The sequence below is a fragment of the Tinamus guttatus genome, unplaced genomic scaffold (assembly GCF_059628265.1).
Source record: "Tinamus guttatus ecotype Peru unplaced genomic scaffold, ASM5962826v1 Tinamus_guttatus_pri_ptg000323l, whole genome shotgun sequence".
In the NCBI taxonomy this organism is placed as follows: Eukaryota; Metazoa; Chordata; class Aves; order Tinamiformes; family Tinamidae; genus Tinamus; species Tinamus guttatus.
The window spans coordinates 937,173-964,834 of NW_028288857.1; the positions used below are offsets into that span (position 1 = coordinate 937,173).

General features: G+C 43.7%; 1 protein-coding gene across 1 annotated transcript in view; it reads left to right on the plus strand.

Annotated features, from left to right (window-relative positions):
- The window catches only part of CMIP (c-Maf inducing protein), a 124,083-nt gene that overhangs the window by 77,987 nt on the left and 18,434 nt on the right, over positions 1-27,662 (plus strand). The window contains exons 4-10 of the mRNA XM_088529057.1: positions 13,173-13,334; positions 14,441-14,482; positions 17,257-17,319; positions 17,823-17,903; positions 21,001-21,104; positions 21,665-21,769; positions 23,016-23,369. Coding sequence (XP_088385183.1) covers positions 13,173-13,334; positions 14,441-14,482; positions 17,257-17,319; positions 17,823-17,903; positions 21,001-21,104; positions 21,665-21,769; positions 23,016-23,369 — 911 coding nt within the window. The remainder of the gene's footprint in view (positions 1-13,172; positions 13,335-14,440; positions 14,483-17,256; positions 17,320-17,822; positions 17,904-21,000; positions 21,105-21,664; positions 21,770-23,015; positions 23,370-27,662) is intronic.

Here is a 27,662-nt window from a genome sequence, read left to right on the forward strand (position 1 = left end):
CAGAGTATCAGTGTGTATCAGTGTGTAACTCCTAAAGGATTATTGGCTACCTCAGCCTATTTTTAGAAATCCTGATTTCCTTTGGGTTATAGCTAAGCCAGACTGTCTTTGTGCAGAGAATAAGCAGAACAGGCTAACAACTGTCCAGATACTTAAACATAACACAACTCCTTAATACCTGGTGTAGGCAACATTCCTTTCAACCAGGGAGGCTGGATTGCAACCTTGATCTGTAGTCTTTGTATTCTGGTAGCTTCCAGTCATGACAGTTTATCAATAAACATATCAGCACCTTTAATTAATACATGAAAGTGAGTGACATGCAGCTTATTCCTGGTTCCGGATCGAGACTGGATACAGTGAGGGTGGATGCACCGCAGCCTGGCTCGGAGGGATCCATCCGAGCCTGTGTCTGTGTGTTCCTAACGTCTTGCACAACTTAGGAGGATGTCGTACCCCTCTGCTTGGAGCGTTCACAGTATTGGTAATGAAAAGACCCACCTGACTAATTGAATTTGACACTTGACTAATGTTGCACTGAGCTTGAAAAGACACCGGTGGGGTCGGCTCTTCTCCTGTGACACACAGTGTGGACACAGATGCACGTTGGTGGGGGAAGATGTCTGAAGGCTGCACAGTTTAAGTTGCGTTTTTTAACATGCCTGATAATAAACGGTGAGCGCCATGCTCATTATGGGATGTAGCTGCATGGGTTGCTTAGTGAGGTGAGTGATGCAGTGGTGTAAGGTGAAGGGCTTCGGAGGAAATGTCCTCAGTTGGCACCATGAAGGAAGAGCAGACCTAGGTCTTGTGCAGAAAGTGTGGAGCGGGAGCACAGCTGAGCGTTGTCGTGCGCCTCTCGCCTTCTTCCAGAAACGTTTGCCTCTCTCTAGTCCTCCCAGCTGATGCCATCAACCAGCCTTCAACTTTCTTCTTACGAGCAATGCTTTTTGGATTGGGTTTTTACCTCTCTGCTGCCATGCACAGTGAAAACTTGCCAGCTGTAGAATCGTAGAGCCCCTTTGCCTTTTCTTCCTCAGCCTCTGCCCTAGCTGGTGTTACCCTAACGTGGTCTCTCTGCGACTACACGCTGTGCCGGGAAGCCATGGATGGTCTCCCGGTGCCGAACGGGGGGACCGTCACCTCCGTGGAGCCGCGAGCGCGCGGCTGCCCCGGCTCTGCCAGCAAACTGCCTTGGTTTAAAACTTCCTTTTCCAGGCAGACTCCATGTTTTGATTCCCATGAATTGGAAACTGGAACGACGTTGTCATTTGGGATTCGCAAGCCTTCTGCAATGAATTCTAAAATGAGAAATGTTGGCCTTTATTCAACAGCTTTAATTTTGGATTAATATTTCTCTGGCTCCCGGAGGGGTTGTTGTATCTCTGTCTTCAGGAAATAGATTCTTTAATGCCCAGGGAACCTTATTATTGGCAAAGGGATTTCTTGCAAACTTGACCCGAATAGTGATGCTCTCTCTAGCCTTTACTTTATTCAGTTTAGGAATTCACTACCTGCAGATAGAAAATACTTTTCATATAAGTGATTGATGAGCTATGTGAGTGTCTGTACCCACATCTAACAGTGAGAGTTTGGAGGGGTTTATTTTTCTGTACTTTAAAGGTGCAAAAGATTAAGTTGAGAGAAAGTGTTTTTGAAGATGTGGTAAAGCTTCCTTTGATAAAGCACATTTACAGTTTTGTCACCATGGTAATGATTAAAAATAGTGCTGATACAGGAGTGGGGTTTATATAGAATTTAAATGATAACATTAAAGAAATTTATGGCCCTAACCCTCGGTAACTCATGTCTTAAAACCATGAGATCAGGAAGAAATCACATCAGTTATGGTTAAAAAGCTCTGTGTCTGTCATTTGTATTTAATCACCTGATTTATGACCTGCAAGAGGAAAGCTTTGATACCCAAGTGACAATTCAATGAAGAAAAGCCCTGTGCTGCACTTCACAGCAAAAATATTATTTAAAAAGCTCAGCAGCTCTTTGGAATGGCAGTTCCTGGATGTTAGCCCTGCTTTCTGGTGGTTACACAGCACACATGCAACTGTCACAGTCCCAGCCATTTCTTTGCTTTTTTTTTTTTTTTTTACCTGAAACCTGAAGTGTGTTTGTGGAGCACAGAACTTCACTTCTGTGTTTTTCTTTTCCCACTATTATAAAAAGCAGTAAATAATTTCCATACAATGCAGCTGATGATGCTTCCCTCACCCCCCTTTAGTGTCTGAGTCAATGCTGTACTGATGGGCAGCTAAGCTGAGGCCTTAAGTTTTACCTTGTAAAACCTCAGGGTTTTGAAAGCGCTGTGGGCTTTGGCACTTAGGTTTTTGAAGGAGCGAGGTTCTTGCTTTGACAGAATAAATGGTTTTGGCTCCAGGTTTGGCTGGTGGCTTTATTCTCGCAGCAGGACGCAGGGCTCTCCACGCTGGGGCACCAGCAGGTTTTAAAGATTGCTGCAGTGTCTCCTGACCAAGGATGCTTGAACATCCTGACCGAGCTAAAGGCTGGACTTTATATTTTGCAGGAAACAGCTACGGGGAGTAAATGGTGTGTTCACATATGTGACTTGCTAAGAAGAGAAGCTTGAACCACTTAGAACTTTTTAATGAGCATAACGGAACTAAGAGCAGTCAGTGTTTTTCAATTCCTGATGCTCCCTCTCACAGTTAGGCAGCATTTGTTGTCAGGATTTAGCATTTGTTGTTCTTTTCATTGAGGAGGTAATGCGAAATGCAGCCTCCCTCACTCTTCTCGCGGTGGTTAATGAGACAGCCCAGTCCATAGTCTAAGCAATTCCCAAGCAAATCCAGGAGTTACCTCATTGAAAATCTTCTCCTACTTGCAGAGCCTTTTACTTATGATTATTTTTTGTAGTTAAATACTCTCCTCTTTTTTTTTTCTTTTATTGCTTAGGACAGTTTCATGAGCACAGGAGTGTTGTTATTTTTTTTTCTTTTCTTTTCTATATCCATTGGCTGCTTCCTCTTCCCGCACAGGTTTGATCAGTCGGAGGGCAGCTGTTATCAGAAGCCACTTCAAGAGCCTTGGCCCCATCTTCTCTTTCTGAGGTCTTAGTTTGTTAGAAGTAACAGGGCCGTCAGCTGCAGGAAGACATTCATCTCATTTGGGAGGTGGAAGTGAATAGATGAAAAACAGACAAGATGTTGACAGAATTGGATCTAGACAGAAAGTCTTTTCTCGTTTTTATGAATCATTGGTGATGTTTTCAGTGGAACAAGTAGAAGAGTTAATTTTTAACATGGTTTTGAACAAAACCCCTACAGCTGCCTTGGCATCAGGAACGTGCCTTGCTGTGGGTGACCCTAGACCAGGTTGTGCCCATAGGGAGCCGTGGGTCTGTGCTGGGTGCGGGTCAGGGCTGCTCTGGGAGCTGCACGTCTGGGCCAGCCCAGCACTTCTGCCAACCAAAAGAACCTCTGGGCAACGTGCTGAGATACCAGCCTGGAGCGGAGCTGCTGCCTCCTCGTCCTGCCACGTCCACACATGGTTTGGGTACCCTTAGCTGCCTCCTGCATGGCCAGGCCAGGCCCAGAACTCAAGCCAGTTGATAGCTTAGTGGTGAAATCTGACCACAAACTGCCACGAAGTTTCTAGCTAAGTCAGGACCAGCTCTAAATTTCCCCCCTAGACCCATGAAACTGTCCTATTTAGAAAAATATTAGAGGGGTGTCAAAAACAGCTGAAAAACGGGCCAGCTTGTTACTGTGTGCTTAGGTCTCTGCTCTGAAGAGGAGTAAATGCAATTGCTGGAATATGTTGCTTCTTAGGAATGCTGAAGTGCTGGCCAAGAGGGATCCTCGGTTTTTGTGCCGGTGAATTGCTCTTAGGCATTATTCCAAGGCTGACCTGATGACTAACTCCTAACAATTCAAGACTTGGAGGTCATGGTGACCACTAGTTTCACCAAATTACAACTTCTCCTCTATAAATGTCATAACGTAAAATGCACCAAAGCTGCCCTCTCGTTCAGGGGCCCAGCTGCAGAAGAAAGCTAAAAATCTGGGTTTTCTTAGGAGGCCTCTTGCAGGAACAGCCATGGGTGTCTTCGCCAGGAGAATAATTAATCCTTCTCACATGATGCACTGGGTGTGAACGCTGAACTCCAGGAGTTGGTAGGTGCTAAGTGCCTTGTTAAGTCACTGCGTTGGGGACCAGTTCAGCATTATTGACATTATGAGGACACTTGCAAATTACGTTATTGGTGGCAGAGACCTACATGAGATCTAAAGGATCCAAGCAGCAACAGGATCTAGATGCTGCTTTAGACTTCCCTTTCCTGCCTTGCATGTTTCTGTCCTCAGTGTACATTTAATTCTTCCAGTAAAATCTGTTTGTCCAGTGCCTAATATACATAATGTATTATAAAATTATAGAATAACTGGTAATAACCACAAAAAAAAAAAACCCTGAAACAAAATGTTCTAAATGTTGAAGTTTTTATCATCTGTTCTGACTCTTGCGATAAATCACGTTCAGCTTGTCTATCTGTCACACTTTTGTTTCTTTCCCAGAGTAATATTTCTATCAAAAATTGAAAAAATAACAGAAAATAATGCTAGTAAGTGTAATTTATGCCCTTCATTCCACTGCCTTCACAGAGATGCCATTGCACCACAGTTATTTGCCACAGCCCGTTCCCTGGTGCTTTTTACTATCATATTTCAGATGAGAAGACTAAACTGTGTGACCAGAGACCAGATGAATCAAGGACAACAGGGTTGTTACGTGCCATTTGTTTGCATCAGTTTGTCTGTGAAAGTGAGGCCGGCAGCGATTTTAGTAGCACCCCAAAATTCTCAGATGCTCCCAAGGAAGTTTGCCTTGGGGTCAGAAACCCAAGCGTGGTTTGGTCTTGTACACAGAGTAGCATTTATACAAACGAGAAAGCAAACAGGCCAGAGATTTGCAGACATTTTAGTAGCGTAACCATTGCAGCAGGTTTAGGTTTCATGCTGATTTGGTGTGGTAAGACGGCATGTCAAATTGTGGATGTGTTGGGGTTGTTTCTGATGCAAATGCTGCTGTGAAATCTAATGTCTCCCTGTGAAAGAATGGGAAATCCAGAGCTTCAAATCCCAGTGATCTGGCGATGGAAGCGCTTTGCTGAAGTCCCTTGTGAGATGCTTGCAGGCATCGCGTCGGTGCCCGGTGCCTGCGCTCTCCCTAGGGCTCCGCAGCAGCTTTCCGACACAAACGCGTTCCTCGAGCCATGCACATCTCTCTTGCTGACGACATTGATGATGCAGGTGCACATGAGAGAGAAGACAATTTCAAAGCCATTTATGGTGCTGAAGTGCTAGAAACTCATAATACATTTGCTAAAGAGGAGAAAGTGAAACAGGTGGGTAAGTTACTGTCCGTTTTGGAGGTTTTGCTGACTGGAGCATGGGGAGGAGGACAGGAAAGACTTGAGGGGGGGCGCTGCTAGCAGGGCAGAGAGAAAAGGAAAAGGGATGACGTGGCTTTTTAATCTGGTTTGCATATCTGGGAAGAAATAATTGCTTTGTGTGCTACTTAGTGCTATTGGAGCTACTAGGATTTCCCAGAAAACAGAATTGGAATGGATTCCCTTTTGGAGATCAGCGTTTGTTAACGGTTACCGAAACACATAGCCTTAGTAACCGCTTATTCCTAATTTGAGGTCATTTCTCAAGTAGCAGCTTCTTCCCCTCACAGATCCGCACGCCCGAAATGCCCGTGAGCTCCGTGGCCGGGAGGGCGGCCTGCGCCCCCGGCGCCATCAGCCCTCTTGGCAGCGGGGCCCGGGGCGCAGGGGCCGCGCGGGCCGTTGTCCCCGCGGCGGCTCCACGGAGGCCTCGTGCGCTGCCTTTCCTTGGGCAGACCCGCTCCAAGGGCAACGAGGGCAAGGTCGTGCGTGTGTGTTGGGTGTTTTTTTTTCCCCCTACACGCTATCTCTTCCCTGCAGTGGCAAAGTCAGTCACTGCCACTGCACCTGGGGAGCTGGGGGCTGTCAAGGACTGGGCTCCGCAGACACAGCCATCAGGTGTGGAATATAAAGTGCACGAACATGAAGGTGTTGGAAACCTGCATCCGTTTGGGTGCATAAGGTGGTCAGTAATGTTAGTGCTCCACACAGAGAAGCGCATGGCAAGGACCAGACCTGTGTCCCTGTTCATGTCACAGTGCTCTGTGTCCTCTGCTTTCTGTTTCATGTGTGCTAAACTCCCCAGTCAAACAGTGCGTGTTATACCTTACCATTTAGTACTATTTATTTTTTACCCCTGAAGTGCAATGCACTTAGTCTGTTGAGGGTTTTGAAAGAGTGGAGTGCGCATGGTGCACATATCCCTGCTTTTCACCTATTAGTCTGCTTTTTAAAGTTTTTTTTTTTTTTTTTTTTTTTAATACGATGGTTTTGCTGACTTAATCTCATGCTGCATAATCTCAAATATAGGAGCAGCTCAGGCTCACACCCATTCGGAAACCATAGGTTGTGCCAGAGCATTGAGATCATATGTCCAGACAGTGTCTGTGCTGGAAAAAAAGGGCCAAAATCCGGCAGCTGGCAGGTCCTGCAAGAGGAGGAGACAGTTGTGCCTAAACGTGTTTGAAACTCTTTGATGATGAGTAAGAAGCCACTAAAGCGGTTTAGATTAAGCAGGAAGTCTGGCTCCTGCCCTGATTGTTTGAGTGGAGTTTTCTTACTCATTTTGAATGAGCATTTAAAGTGTGTGAGGACCACGAGTCTGCAGTGAGGACTTACCTTCTCTGTGCAATGCAAGGCAACTGCCTGAGATCAGGAGTGCAAGGCATTGGGTGAACTCTGTTTAAAACAACTGCAAAAGATAGTGAACATGGTTTAAAAACACGTTTTCAAGTGTTTCTTGTTCTGAGGAGAGGTGACATGGATTTGCCACCCAAGCCCACAGCTGTGTCTCTGCGAATGTTTCCTTGCAAGCAGGGAGTGGTGGCGCTTCTCCTAGAAGCGTCTCTGCAGTCGTAGTGAAATTCCGCATAGCCAGAGCAACATTAAAAACAAACCCTAGCTTGGCTCCGTTACGAAAAATACGGGACAGCAGTTGCTGTGCGCAGGATGAAAGCTGAGGTTTTGCCAACCTGAAGTGTAAAGCTGGTGCTGGAACTGGGGCCTGAAGAATGGGAGCGTTTGCCAAAAGGAAATGGAAGCAGGGATGGAGGGTTTCGGGGAATGCATCAAAGCCAGCCCTGCCAGAAAAGCCTCTCCCCTGTGGACAGGTCTGATTACGATAGTAACCACATTAGCCCGTGCAAAGAGCAGCTGGAGCCACAGTTGGCCTTTGCATTTTCTAGCTGTTGAGCAGCATCTCGAATGCACAGCTAGGGAGATCTGCTTTTGGAGCTGCCAGCTGCGTTCCTGCGGCCGCATGACCCATGGGCTGTGTGCAGGCATTTGAGGGAAAGAATGGAGATCAGCAAAAACAAAGCCCTGTTTCTTTGCTAACTGTGGGGAAGGTCTAGCAAAGATAACCCATTCCTGCTTCCCTTGGGGGGCTAGAAGGAAGTCACAAGTTTTGAGTTGTCATCAGTTTGTGGAGGCAGACATGCTGTCTTGCATGCAGGTTTCCTCCAGTGCAGCCAATAAATCATAGACCTGTTTGCCCACTGTTAGTTTTTTTCCCTTAGATGTAATATTCCTCCCTTCCCATCCTCGCATCCTATTTTGTTCCTGAAAGATATCTTAGCAGTGAAATGCTGGTGTATACCTGAGGGAACAAGCCCAGGGCAATGGTCAGACTGGTGACAGCGTTAAGCAAAGAAGGTAGTGTGTATATAACCATGCGTGTATATATATATATATATATACATGCATATGCTATATATATATATATATGTGTATATATATGCATGCTTTGGAAGTAAGTTCTTCCGTGCGTTAATCTTGCAGCTGCCCTGTATTACACAGGTGGGTGATTGAGGTGCTGGAGCTGCCCTATGGGACCTCAGTTCACGCTTCCCCTTTGCACCTCTGTCGGTCCAACAGAAATCCGTCCTTTGAAATTCCTGATTATTTCAGCATTCTTGGATCTTCGTGGCAGTGTGGTCCCCCTGGTATCCGAGCAAAGGACAAACTCCGAGCCTGTGGCAAGTGTCTGGTGTGTCATTCCAGCTTGGGTATTAGTGACAGCTGAACTCACAGCACCGCGTGCTGAACCCGCTGAACTCCGGAGGCTTGGAAACGGCTCCAACTCTAATGTTTGGGAATTCCTGAGAGCTGGAGCGAGACGGTAGACACCGGTGTGGGGGGAAAGCAGGTAAATCCATGGGTGGAGAGAGGTGTTCTGAAGGGGAGGCCCTGCAGCAGGATGCCAGCGTTCAGCTTGCTCCCTGCAGCCCAGCTCGCGTTGGCTGGGCTTTCATTCCGAGACACCGAGGCCCGGCGGCTGGCATGGACGTGCCAGAGTCAAGGCCTCGTGGTGGCTTCCCATGCAACCTCAGTCACCTCCTTTCCTTACTCAGTTGCTCTTCTCTGCCTGTGGTCATCACGACCATGAGCTGATGAGGGCAGAGATTGTCACTTGATATATTTATTCAGGCCTTCAATTCATGGGTGCTAATCATAGAGCAATAAAAAATGGTGATTTCTTCAGAGGTTTTTAAGTGAATCAGTGAAAAAGAACAGAAAAAGTGTTTTGTAGATCTTGGCTGCATGAAGATCAAGGAGTCTCTTATCATTTGCCTCCAGTTCTTTGAACTGTGGCAGGAGCCTGCAGGCAAGTCAGCCCAGAGCAAAGTGATTGCATTCTAAGAAACAGTTGAAGCAGAGAAGTTGATGCACTTCAGCATTTAGCACCAGGTAAAATTAAAATGTGGAAACTCCCTGGGCCTGAAAAGGTTGTAAGGCATAAACTTAAGGCAGCATGAGCAGCCTTAAGGCCCTGATTTGGTGAAGTTTGTGTGATCTGCTGCTGGCCTCAGCCTGAAATGGGGCTATTTGGAGGCTTGGTCTGTACCGGCAAGTTGCTTTTTTCTCTGGTACTGGTGAGTGTTACAGATCAGAATGTAGGTTCAAAGGCTTTCAGGGGATGCACCTGGTGATTTAGTCCCCCCTCTGACTATAGTGGAAACTTCTGTTGGCAGCAAGTTTTAATTATGCATTTCCCAGAACACTTTCAAGCTCCCTGGTGGTATAAACAGAATATGGATCTAGATGAGTTGTGGGGATGCTGTCTTGGTGTTAGTGGAGGTAATTCTCTGCACTTAGCCGTTTGCATCTAGCGAGTGACACCTCCGTTGCGCGCAGCCTGCCTCCCCCTCAGAACTGAAGTGTAACACTAGGCTCAGCCATCCCCGCAATGAGCGGGGAAGGACCTCGGTGCGGGAGCCTGACCTTTTCCCTCCAGCTCGAGCTGCCCTCGTTGCTCAGCAAGAAATAAACAATTGCTGGCAAGGGCTGCTGCGGCGGCGGCCGCGGGGCCGAAGAGCACAGGGCTAGGGTTTAACAGGCCCTGCTGCAGTAGGCTTGGCAATTAATTGGCACTTTGGTGACAGGAAAACTGGTTCTCAGGGAAGTGGGGTGTTCACTGGGCAGCGACGAAGTAGGGGGGAAATTTTGGGCATCAAGAAAGTTGATTTTCTCTTGTGCTTTTTGCATCGAGTGCGCCAGCTGCTCTGAGATGTTATTGATTTGGGAGGTCTTGCTAAGGTTGAAGGAGGTGTTGATGCTGTGCCTTATATTTTTGTGCACTAAAGTCCATTCTTTGAAAATCTTGATTGCATAACTATTATGGTTATTGCCCCAGTTTTTGTTTGTGGAAGTGGTGTATGAATAAAGGCTGCAGGATGAGGCCATTATGGGCTATAATAACAGATAAAGATGTCTTTTAGAAAAAAACTTGAAGGCTCTTGTGCCATGGGCTCTATTGAATGTGTTCACAGCAGTGTCCAAAGGCTTTTGAGCCCTGATGGCAAAAGCCAGGGCTTGCAGACTTTTGTCGCACGCTTGCTCAGTAACACCACAGAAGTCACTTTTCTCCTGTGGGTTTCAATTCCTGTTCCTCTAAAGGAAGATTGAAATTCAAGTCTTTGGATTTTCGGCAAGACTCAGTTATAGTGGATTGAGAATGAAGGATGCCTTGTGAGTGTCTTTTATTCCCCATGCTGCTGCTGGGTACTTTTTATATTCAGTGGTTTTGTTTTTAAGATCAGCATAGCTGGATTTGAGAGTGACGTCAGCTGTGGGACTCTGCCTGGTCAGTAACGAGAAGGGTCGAATCCGGAGTTGCTCGTGTTACAGAAACTGCTGCTTTTGGTGAAATCCGGAGGGATGGCGTTCCCGCTCTAGTGCATTTCTTGCACGTGCCATTAGAGGTGAATATAGTGAGGGCGTTTTGCTCGACCAAAGCCCGCTCTGCCCCGGTGCGCAGAGCACAACCCCCTGCACCAGCTGCCGGGCCTGGCTCCTGACCCGGCTCTTCCCGGGGCAGCTTCCCGTCGGCTCCCGACGAGCGGCTCAGCCGGAGGCCCCCAGGTAGAGGGGAGCAGATGGGATGGCTCAGCCTTGGCCAAGGGCTGCTGACACAGAGCAAACCGCTCCTGCGACCGACCGATGGCTCTCGGGCTTTGATGGGGGCTCTCAGCACGGCGCTCAGCAGTGAGCAGCATTCTGCTGAGAAAAACCGCAGCGTAACCACGGGCAAAGGGTCAGGACGGCAGAGTTCAACCCTCTTGGGGATGGCTTCTGGAGTCAGTTATTTTCTCCTTCTTTCCCACCATCATTCAAAAGTCCTGCAGTGCTGCTCGAAGATGGAGCCCGGTGCACGGTGCTCCCTGGAGCTGCCGTGGGCCCGGTGCGGGCGCAGGGCTCTCTGCTGCAGCAGGGAGTGTGGCTCCTTCTGTCTCGTGTGTGTCAGCATCGACAGAACTTTAATTTTTAATAGACATGTCTAAAAGACAAAGGAAACCTCCCCTGCTCCTCCCTGCCTCGAGCACGAGTGGATTCGAGAAGCCACTCACCCGGGTCGGGCCAGCCCAGCTTGGCATCTGTACCATGACCCAATGCTCTAGCGGGTCCTTCCTCCCGTCCCCTCTCCTTCATCTGAAATGCTCTCATTTCTGCTTTGAATTTCATTTGTTCGTAGTACGGGACCAAGGAATATATTTCAGCATGGAAACCTGTCTGCCAAGCTGGCTATGTTTAGTGTCCTCAATTAGTCAGAAAGGGGTTGCGTCAAGTTACAGAGCTGGCTGATGGGCTTTGAAGTTGAGTTATTTAGTGCCGGAGTGGCTCTAACAGAAAAGACTCTAAAAAAAGCCCTGCATGGAAGGAAAGAAAGAAGAAGAAGAAGAAAAAAAACCCTAATTTCTCCATGATTCAAGTTTTCTAGAGAGTCCAAAAATCTGCAATGGTAATAGAAGTGGTATCAGTAGCTTAAAACTCCAGTGGACCCTCATTACTCCAAGGAGCTCAGAGATACAAAGATTTTTGCTCCTTCTGAAATCCAAAATACCTTTGATAGTGTCTGCAGCCTGTGTTTTATGTTCCTTTAGCCTTTCTGTGGCTTAAAATGCTCATGAAGTGTGAACTACCAAAAGCAAGTGCTTTTGTCCTCGTAAGAATTTATTTGAAAAGATAATTGGATTGCTTTATCTGGCTTTGCACGTCAGCCCAGAGCCACTCTCTTTTCCTCATGGCCCCACATAGTATAAAAAAGAACAGAGCACTTGAAATCTGTGTTTTTTTGTATTTTTTTTTCATGTCTTGGTTAGGATAGGCAGGAAACTCTGTTTGCTATTGGGCTTGAGCCCTGTTGCCACCACCATGGGAAGGAAGCGATGGGTAAGCAGGTGCTTCCAGAAGGGTTGCCCCAGATGAGTGAAAGGGAGAAAAGCTGTGTAGCCATGAGGGTTTTAAACAAAACAACACCAAATAGAGCAGCCTGTTGCAAAGTCCTCTGGCCTTCCCGTGCTGTTGGTGTTGATGCAGGTGAATGTGCAGGCTGGCAGAAAGCAGCAGTGCTGCAGGTCGCTCTGGCAAGGCTGCTGTGCAGGGAAGGTCTGGGTTTAGTGCAGAGCGCTCAGGGCTTCATGCAAAGCCACGAGCTGCCCAGCCCGCGTCGTTTAATAAACCCGAACGTGTGGCCAAGACGTCCCCTCCTCGTGAGGGTGCTCATCCCTTTGATCAGGGCGTGAGAGATGAGGGAAAGGGATTGCAAACTAACCAGGAATGTGTGTTCCGATGACTGCGTGGCCGTAGCCAGCAGAGCTGCTCCCCTGCCAACGCGCCCGGGTGGCGACTCGCGGCCTGTCTGTTTTGGCAGGTTGTGGTGTGTCCTTGCTGTTGTCATCGGGAGCGGCATTTAACTCTCGTCATCATTTCCTTGAACTTCTAGAGTTTCATCAAGCTACCTCTGGGAATTTGGGAGGATGGGTTTTTTCTAAAGAATACTATATATAATACAAAGCAGTCTCTATTCGAGTCATTTGTAGCAACATGGCTGCTGAGGAGGTAAGAACTGTCTCTGCTTATCCAGCCAGTCTGCTTACCAGGTAATTAAAAAAGTAGTTTAGACACCACCAGAAATAATGCAGGAAAATACGGAAGAGTAGGTCATTTGTGTTTGGGCAGAAATGCTTTTTGGAGAACAAAAATTCTGTTGCATGGAAGACTTGGAGGTTTTAAATTTGTTTTTCTGACAACATTTCAGGATTCTCCAAGAAATAAAGGGAAAAAAAAGAATCTCTGGATGAACTGAAATATTTCAATTCAATATTTATTTTTATCCTGAATTTGAACTCATTAATTAGCAATGTGGAATAAAATATTTGTAAAATGTGGTTTTAATTGTCTCTGTCTGTCTTTCTCCATGAGCACCTCCCTTTAAAAGGACTTCTAGCAGTTACCTATTGTTAGACTGAGGAATAAGGTGTTTGCCTGAGGAGATGAAGAAAGATGCTATGAAATTTAAAAACTTATGTTAAAAAAAAAAGCACTGCAGGTTTTCAGCGCTTCTACCAACCAAGTTGGTTTAGCTACATGAAGCTTCCTTTTCCATGTAAATGTTTTAAGCAGAGCTTTTTAACAAGTAGAAAAGACAAAACTCAACATGTAAAGGAGCCCACTTGACAGCCGCATGTAGAAGCCCCTGTCCCAGCAGTTTCTCTAGGGGCTTACAGTGCTGTCTTCCATTTTCCTGCAGAAAAAGATTTACAAGTACAAGAAGGTGCTCAGCAACCCCAGCCGCTGGGAGGTGGTGCTGAAGGAGATCCGGACGCTGGTGGACATGGCGCTGACATCTCCGCTCCAGGACGATTCCATTCACCAGGCGCCGCTGGAGATCGTCTCCAAGCTGCTCTCGGAGGTAGGAGCCAGCGGCACCTTGAGATGGGGAACAAACAGTTAAAAAGCCGGGCGATGGGTTTTCTTTTAACTTGGGTTTTGAGAATTCTTCTTCAAGCGTGCTCGTGACGTGAGTGGAATTTGTACTTGCTGAGGAAAAAGGGAATTTGACCCGTTATGTAGACTTCTAGAAACAAACAAACCACTTTTTTTCTTGAGACTTTTTTTGTGTGTGTGTGTATTTATAGGGGTCTGATTCATGTCTTCTTTGAAATCTATTGTAAAGCCTCCCTTAACTTTCACTGGCATTTGATCATCCTTGTACCAGGCCAGTAATATGTGTATACCAACAAATGCATTATGCAACTGTTTTATTATAAACAATGCTGTCAAATAATTTTCCGTCTTCAGAAATGTCTATCCTTATTTTGTGTCCGTTTAAAATAGTTAACCTTCTGTGGGCAGGGAATACAATGCCACGCAGGTTTTTCATTTCCAGTTCTAGTATACAGAGATTTTTGATGAGCAGAAAAGTTGCTAGCTATTTTTTTTTCAGTGAGCTAAGATCTTAGTGGTTTAAAAAGTTATAACCTCGAAATGGATCATGTTGCTGAAAACAGAAAACAGACTCTTCACTTTTGAAAACTGAGGTAGCAGAGGGGACTTCCAGTAAGTTTCTTGACTTTACTGGAAGGCAAAATGCAGCAATTCGTTTGCTACCCACCAGTAACTTACTACCCACCAGTACCCACCACTGCAATCCTCTTTTTAGATCTCTTGGATACCAACTGGGCTAAGAAATATATTTAAGAAACATAGCATTACTTTAATTTTCCAGTTGATTGAGATCTGCTCTGGCATCTTGATGTTTGTGTTCTCAGCTTTCATGACTGAGGTGGCTTGAATCTGGTGGTACTGAGGAGAAAATAAAAGCTTGTGCAATCCTTCATAGCAGCAGCTGTATCCCCTACTTTAAGAGAATGGTTTTAATTTGATTAATTTTATTCTAAAACCAAGCAATTGCAGTACTGAGCCCTTCTGCTTGTGTCTGGTGGTAGCTAGGAATATGCTAATGTATCAACTGTGGAGGCCGATTGTGCATTGATTTCTTCTGTTCAACCTTTTCAGAACAACAATTTAACCACTCAAGACCATGAGAGCATTATTGTGGTGAGTATCCTTCTGTCAAAAACCTGGGGACAAATCTGTTTTGCTTGACAATACATCTATTAATGCTTTTCTCTGCATTTCCATCAACGTTGGTGAATTTGGGCGAGATCGAACACATGCGGCCTGTTACTTTTGGTGTGTTTTGCTGTTGCTATTTTCTTGTTTCATATATGAATGACAGTAAAGCTTCCTCATCAGTATATATGGAACAGCACAGCATGTTTAGGATTAATCTTCTCCCAAAATGGCCTCCTACCTGGGGTACTCAATGCAATGCTCATACCTGCACGCACACTTTAAATAGTTAAAACACATCATTTCCAGAGGTACCGTATAAACCTCTTAGGGTTAGCAGTTTCCTGAAGGCTGGTGCTACCATATACAGAAGGTCTCCATTGCTGATGGTATATGAACACGTGACTGTTTTTTAAGCATGGGTATTTGTTTGTGTTTAACCCCATGTTTGTAGGTTTTATAAAAACATCCACCTTACCTATTGTCTTTATTCTGTAGGCTGCATTTTTTTAGACATAGGAATCAGAGAATCAAATGGCAGCTCTCTTCGTTATGCAACAAAATATAAAATCTCAGCAATATATTGAAGAGTGGAAATTGCTTCCCCATCATTGTAATTTAATTGCAGTCGCTGGCAATTTCCAGGAGACTTTCCCAGTAATCTAATCTAGAACTTCACCACCACCTGATCATATCACATCTCCGCAAATCTTTCTGCAAAAGAACAAGGCAGAATGTAGCTGCCAGTAGGTGTGAATTGCATTTAACTGCTGTTTTAAGATACCATTTTAGCAGGAATCCGCCACTGAGATAAGTTTCTAAAGTGGCATTTACTTTTCTTTGAGATTTGCTGTAGGTTTGCTTTTTGTTTTTCTAGCTCTGGTGCCAAGATTGATTAGGTCTTCTTTTTAAAACTGGTTGTTGTAGGGGAAGGATGTTTTAATAAAAGATATGAAGTAGCCCTGCTTTGACAGGGATGTTGGACCAGGTGACCTCCAAAGGTCCTTCCAACCTGACTTATTCTCTAAGTCAAAGTGGCTGCTGCATTGGTTCAAATCCTGCCCTTGTTTTTTCCAGGTTCTGTGGGTTGTGCCCTGAGCATTAAGGGACAGCAGCTTCTGGACATTGAGAACTTACTGCCCTTACAGAACTAACCCATGCTATTCCTAGGGAGCATTGCTATCACTGTGTATTTATGTAGTATCAGTACACAGTGATTCGCTGTCCACATGGAACCATGTTTCCTTCTCCAGATCCTGCTGGAACAGACCAATATTACATCTCATCCCTTCCTGTTCAGGACAGGGAAGCACGCATCGCAGTAACGGGGCAACACAAGACAAGTTTCTCTCTTTAGGCATAATGCAAATAGGGAAAATAAAGACTTCTTTTAGTTAGTCTGTCTCCCACTGGAGCCACGGTCTGCTTGACAGTGGCTCTAGTGGTTATTTCCTGCGTTCTGCAGTGACCGGGCTGAAAGAATCAAGCCTGGTTTTTGTAAGCTGATGATCAGCCAATTTTTTCTCTGATCCACTGTCACTACTGGGCAGATGTAAACTCAAAGTGATTTTTGCAGTACATGAGGTTTGGCAGGTGCTATAGAAAAAGATGAGTTCAAGGAAGATCTTCAGCTTAGTTTCGAAAAGGTAGAAAGGATATTCTAGTTTCATTGCAATTGTGTTGCATTGTAAAAAGCATGCACCATTGCTGGACCATCAGCAGAAAAAGAGTGAGTAGCTGGAGACTGATGGCGTTAAAAAAAATGCAGAATGGAAATTTCTCAAATGTTGTGTATAACCCAACAGATCTTTGCAGATGTTAAAATTCACATTAATCTCAACCTGCTTGTATGTGAAACTGGCTATTTTGAAGCTCATTTTGAGCAGACTCATTTGGGCTGAAATCCTTCAGGAGAAAAAAAAGGAAAGCAAAGAAACCAAACCAGGCTGCCTCATGAAACTCCACTTGCCATCCAGATAAAATATCTGTTGTTCTGTTGCTTAATACAAAATGTCCTAGCTGCTGTGTTTAAAGTCTTACTTTAAAATGGGTACTGGGAATCCCTGTAGCACAAGACTGGAAAACCCGAAGGCATTATCACGTAGAGAGAATACATTGTTCTGCTCCCAGGTTCTAATTTTCAAAGGAAGCAGCAACAACATTAAGTTCATTAGACTCTCAGTGGCACGTATGACCTTTAATATATTTACTGAGCATAACCACATTGGTTTGCATAGCAACAAAGAAGGAACAGTTGATATCAACTTTCTCAAGGTTAGATGCTTGATTCTGTTGAATAGTGTTCTTAAAGGCAATAACAGTGTTATGTCATTTTGGTGAGTTACTTCCTCTAAAAGTGCCTCTTTGCTATTGGCTGTATGTGAGCATGAGCTCGTTATAAAACACTTGTTTATTTGGTGTATTTCTGTTTTTGAGGTAGACAGATGTAATTACTGAAGCAGCAAGCAGGATTCTCATCCCTGCTATGTTTCATCTTAAAACAACGGGTCTGATATTGATGTTTTATGAAAATTGTATTCCTTCACTCTCTTTGAGGAATTTACACTGATGCAGTTAAAAGCAGAATTTCCTGGAGGGTTCCTAGCAGGATGTGTTTGAGCCAAATAAAATAACCACACAATCTACAATCTGATTGCTATATTGACACTTTTGTTCTTTTTTTAAAATGTAAAATGAGCTTTACCTCCCATATCTCCAGTCTTAATTTATATTTTTCCTCTTTTTCTTTATTTTTTAAGGCAATTGCACCTTTATTGGAAAACAACCATCCTCCTCCTGACCTCTGTGAATTCTTCTGCAAGGTATCACAACAGAATACCTCTATTTGTGAAATCTCTCTTTATATTTTTTTTTCTCTCCTTTGATTTCTATCAGAGATGGGTACCTAATTGTCGTTAAAGGTAAAGGTCATTAAAGGCTGCGTTTAGTTGCAGCAAGGGAAATTGTGATTCCGTGTTGTGGAATCTGCCTTCTGAGAAGTACTCCCTGGACAAGGCCTTTAGTCAGCAAATGTAACTTCAAAATTGGCCTTGCTTTGAGATGGAGGGTTTGAGGACATGGCCTCTAAAGCTCCTTTCCAACCTGGGCTGCTCTGATCAATACTTAAAAGTCTGTGTTGATGGGAGAGAGGTTTGTTGGTACCCTGCAAGGTCGACCAAGTTTTTATCTTGAATCTCATTGAAAGGCAGTTTAGGAAAGCTTACCAGGTTGCATTAATCTTGAAGTAATCCGGGCACTGGCTGTGAAGCCAGGGTCCAACTTCACAATTTCTGCAGCTCACAAGATGACTTGTTGCTCATTACAGCACTGCCGAGAGCGTCCTCGGTCGATGGTTGTCATCGAAGTGTTCACCCCGGTGGTACAGAGGATTCTCAAACACAACATGGTGAGGAACTGTGTTACGGGAACCGGGGCAGTTTGGAGATGTTTTTTTAATTGTGATACCTTGTGTAATTAGCAGCCGCTCTTTTGCCCACAATGCACAAAACTGTGATTTATTTAAACTCCCCAAGTGTGAATGCTGCATGTAGCCACGTGTTGCTTTGTGGATGCAGAACTGTAAGCTTTCAGTGGGGTTTTCAAAAGAGTCTCAGCAAAACCATGATTTAATGAGCATTTCTTTAGGCCACAGTGCCAGCTTATGCAGCTCCAGCTCTCTCCTGCCTGGCCCTTTGCTCCTGTGTATGTCCCTTGTGCATCCTTGGAGTTAATAACATGAATCTGGTTAAAAAACAATTTCCGTTCAACAAAAACAGAGACTTCCTTGATTTTTGAGCTTAAGCCCCTCAACACTTTATTTAAGATACCACCAGCTATCCTGAATGCCATTTTTCTTTAGACTCATGTTGAGTTCTTACTGAAATTTCCTGACTTCATGATTTTCTGCTATTATCCTTCGTTGTTCTTTCTAGGAATCATAAACTCTGTCATTTTATGGTTATTTTATGGTCATTTTTATCCAAGCTGCCTTCCTTCTTTCCCAGTCAATTCCTTTCTAGTGATTGGAATAAATGCTAGAAGAGTGCCCCGCCAACTTGCTTCTTTCACCCTGTGTACCAGATATGCTCCTCCTGATTATGAAGAAATGCTTAGATGATATGCATTTCTTTCCTAAAGAGGCCTGGGTGTTTATGAGCTGTTTACAAACTCTGAGGCATCCAAAGTTTCCAGCTGCAGTTTGTAATTTGTGCAAAGAGATTTTGCTTCACAAAGCTGTAGCAAGCAGTAACGAATAAATATTATATTTAAGGCAATTCACTTCTCAGAGATCTCAGGGATGGTTTTCATACTTCTGTAAATACACAAATTATTTTCACTAACTGGTGCAATTTTAGAGACCATCCACTGTAGCCCTGTGTACAGCATGAATCCAGTAGAAAACAGTTCATATTTCTTACTTTTACTACAGTATTATTATTTAACTCATGCAGTTTGCAGAGCTAGCTAGAGAGCCTAAGATTGCTGAAAGGTCGTATTCCTGGCACTGTGCCTGTGCTCTCCAGACATGTAAACATTTTGGAATATTCTGTAGTGTTCAGTGAAATATTCTGTAAATGTTATTCTTGGATTCCAGACTGATTTTTTTTTTTTTAAGAATCCAGAGCTCTTGAGGGGTCTCAAATAAAATCTAAATGCATAGTGTAATGCTTGTGTTTGGTTACCTTCGGAGAATTGGGTATATTTACCATACTTAACATTTGTAGATTGAAAATCAACATGTCTGTACCGCAGTGTGTAGTCAGAGAATTTACGGTGTCGTATATAAATTGGAGTGGATTTGGGCACTTTAGGGCTCTCCAGGGAGTTCTGTACTGAATAATCCTTTAGAGAGAGAGAAGGGGTAGGTGTATGCGTGTGTGCATACGTGTAGATAAAGCTAATTATCTTTTAGGACAATTAGCAATGTTGCCAGTAAACTGTATAACCTTAGGAAGCCACATGCAGTGTGCTCACGGCAGGAAACTGAACTTTGTGATCATACCTGTACCATTAATTTGTTCTGTCTTTTGATAAGTTCATGACAGGTTCTGTTCCACAGTTTCCCACCTAAGAAATAGGAGTCCTCATTTAGCTATCACTTTGAAATGTCATTTTTTTTTATATTACTGATTCTGTGGGTTCCCTGCAGGACTGGAGATGTGTTGTTCCAGGAGTGCTCAGCATCCTCTCAAGTACTTGGGTTTAAAGAGAAACTCAGCTGTTTGTAGGCTGAGCCAAATACTTGAATATAGGCACCATTGCTGTACTTGTAGGAGCAGACAATATAGGTTGCATGTATTATTTTGTAACTGGTCTGGTAACAGGGCGTCACACTATTTTTTTAGAGACTTTTTTTTTAATTTCAGAGCAACCTGGTCAATAATAACATCCTCTTTATGATTTTGTGGGCTTTTGTTGCCCTTTCAGGTAGGATGCTTAGCAAAAAAAAATCATGAAAAAAACTGTGACCACATAAGCTATCTTGAAAGGACTTTGTATACGAAGTTATATGGCACCAGATGCTATAGGAAGCACATGTAGTCTCATGCTGTTGAACCAATGGTCTAAAACCAAATTAAGTAACCGAAGGTTTCAGTGCTTTGCAAATGGATCTTCCTTTCCATGTTCCCCCAGTTGGTTACCATTTCCAGCATTTCTTTCAAGATTTCAACTGCCATTTATTTATTCAGGATGACTCTTCTTAAGTCAGCTGCTTGAGGGATGACTGGGAAGGCTCATTTCTGCTCAGTGGGCCTTGCTCACCACTCACTAATTTAATTTTTTAGTTCTTTAATGCCTGCATAATAAGGTTACACCTGTGTACATTTGAATAAATGTGCTGCAGAATAACACTCACCAGCAGATAGAAAATTTTACTGTTTTCACGTCTCAAAATAGCAGCTGATCTGAGGAGATGCAGGCTTATAGCTCGTAAGTGTTTCTCCTGTTTCATGATAGGAAGGAAATCACTGTTGAGCTCACCTGTCAAATCCATGGTGTACTTCGAGTATAAATCACTAGAGAAGAAACTGAGCGTGTTTTTGTATTTTATCACTTACTGATAGCATGTCAAAAAAAAAGATGGACTTTTCTCTAAAAGCAGAGTAGATATGATCCAAAAAGTTAAAATTCACACTTGTGTTATCCTTTAAAAACTGCAGTTACAAATGCAAGAAAAAAAAATGAAAAACAACAACAAAATGTAATTCAAAAAGAAGAGCATGGAAGAAATATTGTAAGTGTAGATGGGAATTTACACACTGTTATTGCATTAAGCAATTTTTACTTTGAACATGGGTCTAGGTGGCGACGGAGGAGAATTGGAAAATATACCAATATTTGTAGTAGCTCATTTCTTTAGTATACAATGATGCTGTTCTCCAGAAGCTGTCAGAGTAATTATGAAGTGAATTCAGTTGTGTTTGGGTTGATTTCTGTTGAAAACACACCATATATTGCAGGCATGTTTCACCATCTTCACTGAGTCTCTCCTTTTTGGACAGGATTTTGGGAAATGCCCTCGGTTGCGTCTGTTTACTCAGGAGTATATTCTGGCTTTGAATGAGCTGAATGCTGGAATGGAGGTGGTGAAGAAGTTTATTCATAGGTTAGTTATATTTAATGCTACGGAGTATCTATAATCCTATATATATATGCTTCCCTGTGATACTTCTCTCAGTCCTGCTCATCTCTTTAGTAGCTGTTGTAGTAGCTGGTGGGTTTTGGTGCTGGTAAACAGCAAATTGCTGAACAGAGCCCATGAGGCAATGTTCCTGAAGTCTTTTTTTAGCTCATTCTCAAATATGGCTGGCACGTTCTGCCTATTTACATCCTGGAGGTGAATGGACCTTGCTGTCTGTACATTCCTTTTATGCATTTAGAATCTGAGTCGCTACAGAGAGATTCCTGTTAACTTTAGGCCATGTAGTGCTCAGTCATGTGTGAGGTTTCATGGGAACTGTTGAGATGCAGCATTAAATAAACTAAGGACACGTCTTAAACAGGGCGGTGTGGTGGGGATTTACAGAGTTAAATCAACCCTCTGTTTGGTGCTCCTTGAAGATTCCCCAAGGCTGTCTATCCTGTTCTGGCACCCCATTCTGTCTGACTGTTTTTGCCCACAGAAATTTTCATCACAGTGATGTCATCTTGGTTTTTGTTTTTCAGCATGCATGGTCCAACTGGACAGTGCCCCCATCCCAGGGTCCTGCCAAATCTTGTAGCTGTCTGCTTAGCAGCCATTTATTCGTGTTACGAGGAATTTATCAACAGGTCAGTATGAATTCTCAGCTGACCACATGTTACTCACTCCCGAGCCCGTGGTGTCAGAGCCTTCATTCAGGCTGTAAACAGGATCTCTGTGCACATGGGTATGGGTATGTGAGCACGTATTCCTTCTTGCTCTGCTCATTGCTGGCATTACATTTTGGTGTTCTGTTCAGTTATGCAATTATGTGTGTGCTTCGTAGACAAGTGACTATATTTGTTAAGCTTTTGTGTTTGTAAACCTGGAGGACCAGAGGACATTGAATCTCTTTGATCACTTCTACTCACTGTGGCGTGTTTTGAGGGATTGACTATGGTATATTATCACTACACATTGCTGGTGATCTGAGGAGCTGAGGAGCTCAGCAGTTCCCACCTCTTCAGTACTACAAGCTGTAGTAACTTCTAGGATTAGTATCACCACCCAGCTGCCTGCTGATCTTGGCCCCTATTCCTTTGAGACACACTGCACCATAACTAGCCTTTTTAGAGCAGAAAAAAAATGAGAAAGCTCCACAAGAACTCTGTCTCTGAGAGTTAAGCACTAGCTATTCAGAACAGTGTCAGTTTTAATCCCTTTCTGGCACATGAAATGTGTGTATATCTAAACCAAGGGGAAAGGTGAAATTTTGGAGAAGCAATTGTGTTTAAAACCCAGTGTATCCATAGCTCTGAAGCGGAGCTGCTTTCATGATGCCGTCTCAGTTATTGTGGAAAATTTGATTCCTGACTTGCCACAAAATAGATGCTGCAGTTCTTAACACGTGAGCCAATTTCCAATAGACACTGAGGCTTCCCCTCCACTTTGTTTCCTGTTTGTTTAAGCCTATCTGACTTTCTCGTGGTGGGGCACAGACAGTGGCTGCTTAGTGTCCAAAAAAATTCCAGACGTGAGGACTGCAGACAAATGTCTGGGCATGTACTGTAGCCAGATACATACTTGGGCATGGATCCTATTACAGCTTTGCACAACTTGGATGGGAAAGTTCACCTTTATACTAGACTGGCGTGTCAATTAGACTGATGAAAAGCTCAAATCTTTGCAGAAAAGGGCCTACAGAACAGTCCTCCCAGAGACTTTTAATATTTTTAATTGATTTCAATAATTAGATTACATGAGAGAAAGCAGTTCAGTGGGCTGGGGTGAAATACGGTGGGAAATTGCAAAATATTTTGGCTTCTCAGCATTGCACGCCCTCTCTCTGCTATTATGTCTGACTACTGAAATTATTTGTTTGTTTTTTAAATTCAGTCGAGACAATTCACCAAGCTTGAAGGAAATTCGGAACGGCTGCCAGCAGCAATGCGACCGAAAGCCGAATCTTCCCCTCCGCCTTCTTCACACGAGTCCTGACCTGGTCTCCCAAGAGGCCACCTTAAGTGAATCCCGGCTCAAGCCAGTCATCGTCACCTCCAATGAGATCCACGTGGAAGTAGAGCGCAACAACACCACGAATCAGAAGATGACAGCCAATGTGGGCAATGACAGCGAGCCCAACCTGATTGACTGCTTGATGGTCAGTCCTACCTGCAGCACCATGAGCATTGAGCTCAGTACCCAAGCAGACAGGATCCTTGGCTGTTATGTTGAAATACTCAAGATGCTGTGAGTAACTATTTAACAGCTTTTTGAACAGTGTCATCTCGACAGTGGGGGCTTTTCCCATAGACCTCTCTTCTCCCACATCTGTGACTAGCAAGATGTGCAAACACACGGTTATAAATCTAACTCGATCACTAGAGTCCAGCCTCTGAAAGAGACATCTGGCACTGCCAATATATTCTAAAAATAGTGTTAGGAAGATGAAAACAGAAGGCTTATTTGTACGGTGACCCTCAGGCATATTACAGAAGATGGAATATTGTTGCCAATGGTTTCTGTTTTGTTGTTAGCCACCATGGGAAATCCATTTGTCCCTTCTTGAGCTGTTGGGATTGCCCAAGACAAAGCTCCAAAAAGCCATGTCTCTTGTAGCTTTTGCAGTGATAAGCAGTTCTGCTCTCCTGACTTTCAGCAGGGATTGGATGAGATCAGTGTCTCTTACCTAGATATTCTCCCTTCACATGTTTGATTCTGGAAGGTTTATGACTTGTTCAGAAGCATAGTGGGTCCTCCAGTTTTATGCCCAGTCCATTTAGCACAGTGCAGCCCCTTGGGTACAGTGAAACCTGTATTGGGAAGTGAATGTTCAGACAGCCTTTACAAAATAATAATGGTATTGTATATTATAAGAATCTTGGACTCTGTTATAAATTGTGAGGCTACAGTGAGGTAAATGCAAATCTAGATGTTTGCTCTCTAGGGGCTACATGAAGTGCAGTGACCATTACGGAGGAATTTGTGAAAGTTTTGCCCCACATTTTCAGTGTTTTCTAAGTACATAGTACCAATTTCAACATATCTTTTCACTCACTGCTGAGATGGCTTGGAAATACATACATAAGCACACACTCAAAATTGGAGGTAAGGCCTGGCATTCAATCTAAAATACTGGTGTCATTAGATCCTTGGGCAAAAGTTACTGAAGGATCATTTCTTCCTCCCAGTCTAGCCTTCTCTCCCTTTAAAAATGTTTGTATTAGAACAGCACAGCACCTGATTTTGCTTTATCCAATGGCTTCTAGGTCTTTTTGCATCCAGGTACTGCGTTAAGCACATTGTGTATTTATTCCTATCCCCTTGATTCTTGATGCCTTCCATAGACCTCATGAACTCTTGCAGTCTTGATGCTGCATTGGATGCTGACTCATTAAGTATTCACAGTTTTGATTTCATCATACAGCTGACACAAACAGATTCACGAATGGACATGTTCTTCCTCCTAGTCTCTCCAAATTTTAAGAGATCTGCATGCCAGGGTTTAATTCCCAAATAATTTCATGCACAAAGAGCTCTAATTTCACTTGTGATTGCTTTCTTTTTCTAATCAAGGTTTTCAATAGCAAGAGTGAAACTGGGAATCTGTATAGCACAGGTTATAGGTGTGGAGCAGCTCTGAGTCCTTTCACAGCTTGTACAGTGGTAATTCTGCAGAATGAGCCCATGACACATGCAGAGACCATGACCAAAGGTATTACAAAATCGGTGCAATTCTTCTCAGATTGCCTTGTCTACACCCTGCTTGAGAAATCACCTCCCCGAAGAAATGAGAACACAGGACAGTTTCTGAGGCAGAGCCATGGCTGGTGTAAATTGTCCTAGCTCCACTGATTTGAATCCCTTCCGTTCCCATTCATCCCTTCTATTCTTGCTGAACCTAAAGCATCAATGTAGAAATGGATTTTCTGAACAAAGACTTTCTGATGCTTTAAAAATTATAACCATACTTTGAAAAAAAAAAAGAAGAGCATGTAAATAGGAAAAAAAACATTCAGCTATCTAGGAGCAGAGCTCAACAGGCAACCCCTAAAATAATGTTATTATTAATACCAGTTGTAAGCAAAACATAAATGAGTTGGTTAGCATTGAACTTAATTGTTCTTTTAGGTGTTTGACATCAGCAAAACAAGAGAATCACCTACAGTTATATCTTTTTTACATAATTAACTTAGGGCAGCAGGGAGTAATTTTTTCTAGACATTTTTATTATTCAAGTCTAGCAAATAAGAATTCTTAACAGTGTTTTCAGCAGAGGACATTTATTGTTCAACTAACTCCTACACCATACATACTCTTAAATAAAAACACTCTAATATTGATTAAAATGTATTTGCAATTATTTAGTAATTGCTCTAATATCTCACATTCTATGCAGAAAGCTACATGTGCAGATTTAAATAATCAGACCTGAGGTTCTGCTCTGTGGCTGATACTGTACAATTCAGAATATCTTTGACCCTTTTTCTAATGTAGTTGAGTAACAAAGCACAATTATTGCATTCTAAAGGAAAACATAAATTTGTGGTTTTAAAGAAGTTGGCAGATGACCAACAGTCTGGATACATTTTGAAGGAGACACAGACTCTAGTGGAACATGGTATTTTTTCCTGCACTCAGAGATGGATCCAACTTTTGTGTCAATATTTCGGATGCATTCTTCTGGACTCTGGTAATGTTATTGATGCCAGTTGGTGCCTCTTGAATGCTGCAAGACTTAAGTTGGTACTTGGAAAATATACAAAATTAATGGAGAACTTTCTGTTGAGCATATTAAATTAAAGTATCTGGGAGATCCTTAGCACTGTTCAGCTCCTGCCTGCATGTTAATGTTTCCCTGCATTGGAGAATGCCTTGTGCAGTCAAACTTGTACTTGCCCAGCAGAGCTGTGGTTGGAGAATCTCCTGCTGGGCGAGGAGGGCCCTGCAGCCCTGCTCTCCTGGGCTGCCAGGCCAGGAGCTTTCCGTGCCATTTCCACAGTGCTGATTTGCTTCTTTTTAGAACAAGCAAGCTCAGCTCAAAACAAGGCTGAACATGACACCCAGCTCTCTTACAGATAGCAGATTTGTACTTCAGCTGAGAGAGGGCCTGAGAAGGCCATTTCTCACAGCACCTTTCGCTGAAGCCCTGAGCTCAACACAGTGCAGTGTAATTCAGAGGAGCTCGATCTAGAGAGAGGGAAAGGAAGGGGAAGGAATAAGTGAATATGTTTGGGAGAATTGGCTATATTTTTATTATCTGACAGCAAATGACTTATGTAAGATTAGTTTTTTGACCTTGTCTAGCCTTTCAGTCTAGGGAAACAAGTTATTGTCAAGTAGTTACTTCCAATCTCTATCTTATTCTCTAAAACCAAGGAGGACTTGGTGCTTGCAATGACAAGACCAGCAGCTTTCCAAACACAAATGCCTACCGGAGCTTCCCTGCCTCCTCTGCATTCCCCAATAGGTCAGTGGCATACTCTGAATATCCCAAGTGGATTCTCCTATGTCGTGTTTATCCGGGTTGCCCTGGGCTGCTAATATGTTTTGGATTGTTTGTGCCACACATGACATATGGGCAGGTTTTCATTTTGGTGAAAGGTGATCCCTAGGAAGGAAAATGTATTATGTCAACAGGCCAGTAGCAACGGCCCGAAGGCAAATTCGATGTAGTCGGGGATTATTTAATTATTATGGTTGGCTAATATACCGGCCAATGTCCCTAGAAACGTTTCTGGGTGAGCAGAGTGGTGTGAGCAGCAGGTGACCCGCTGGTGGCCTCCGCACGGGCAGCCCCTGACACTCCATCTAACCGGTCCTCGCTTCAGATTTCGAATCACGCCGAAGTCGCGCACAGCGCATACCCTGGGGAATATCCTCTGCTTTTATAAGGCCAACCCTGGCATTCAGGTTTTGTGCCTAGCATGGGTGTTCAGTTCAGCACTCTCTGAAGCTCCAAAGGGAATTTTGTCACAGGCCCTTTCCAGAACTCCTCTCGTACCTCCGTGCACCTTCCTTCCTTCTCCTGGCCCGGCCTCTTTGTCCGCCCGGCTGCAGGGTTGTTAACTGTAGCCAGAACTAACCCAGCTCCTATTCTATCCCTGCTTCAAACACTTCTATCTTGTGGTAGAGCTTTGAATGGACTGAAAAAAAAAAAGGCTGTGTGTTTGAAATGAAAGAAGAGTGCAGAGAACTAAGATGAGCACAGAGAGAGAAGAATACGCTTTTGAAGAGGGAATGGGTGGGAGGAGAAGAAACACCGTAGGCTTTTAATAAGTAGTTTAGTTTTATTCTTGTGCTATGTTTGTTTCACGTTTGCTAGCTCAGATTGAAGGGATTAGAGGTTGTGTAGATTTTACGTTCAGGTCCCACTCGTGTATCCAAATTCTATGTATTTCATACAAAAGTATATTATTCCTTTTTTCTTCTTCTAGGAAAATAGAATATGGTTTATTTTCACTGCCCTCTCGCAGAGTTTACTTTGCAAACGGATACAGTATCTAACCCTCAGTTTTAAAAAGCTAAGGGAGAGAGTGATCC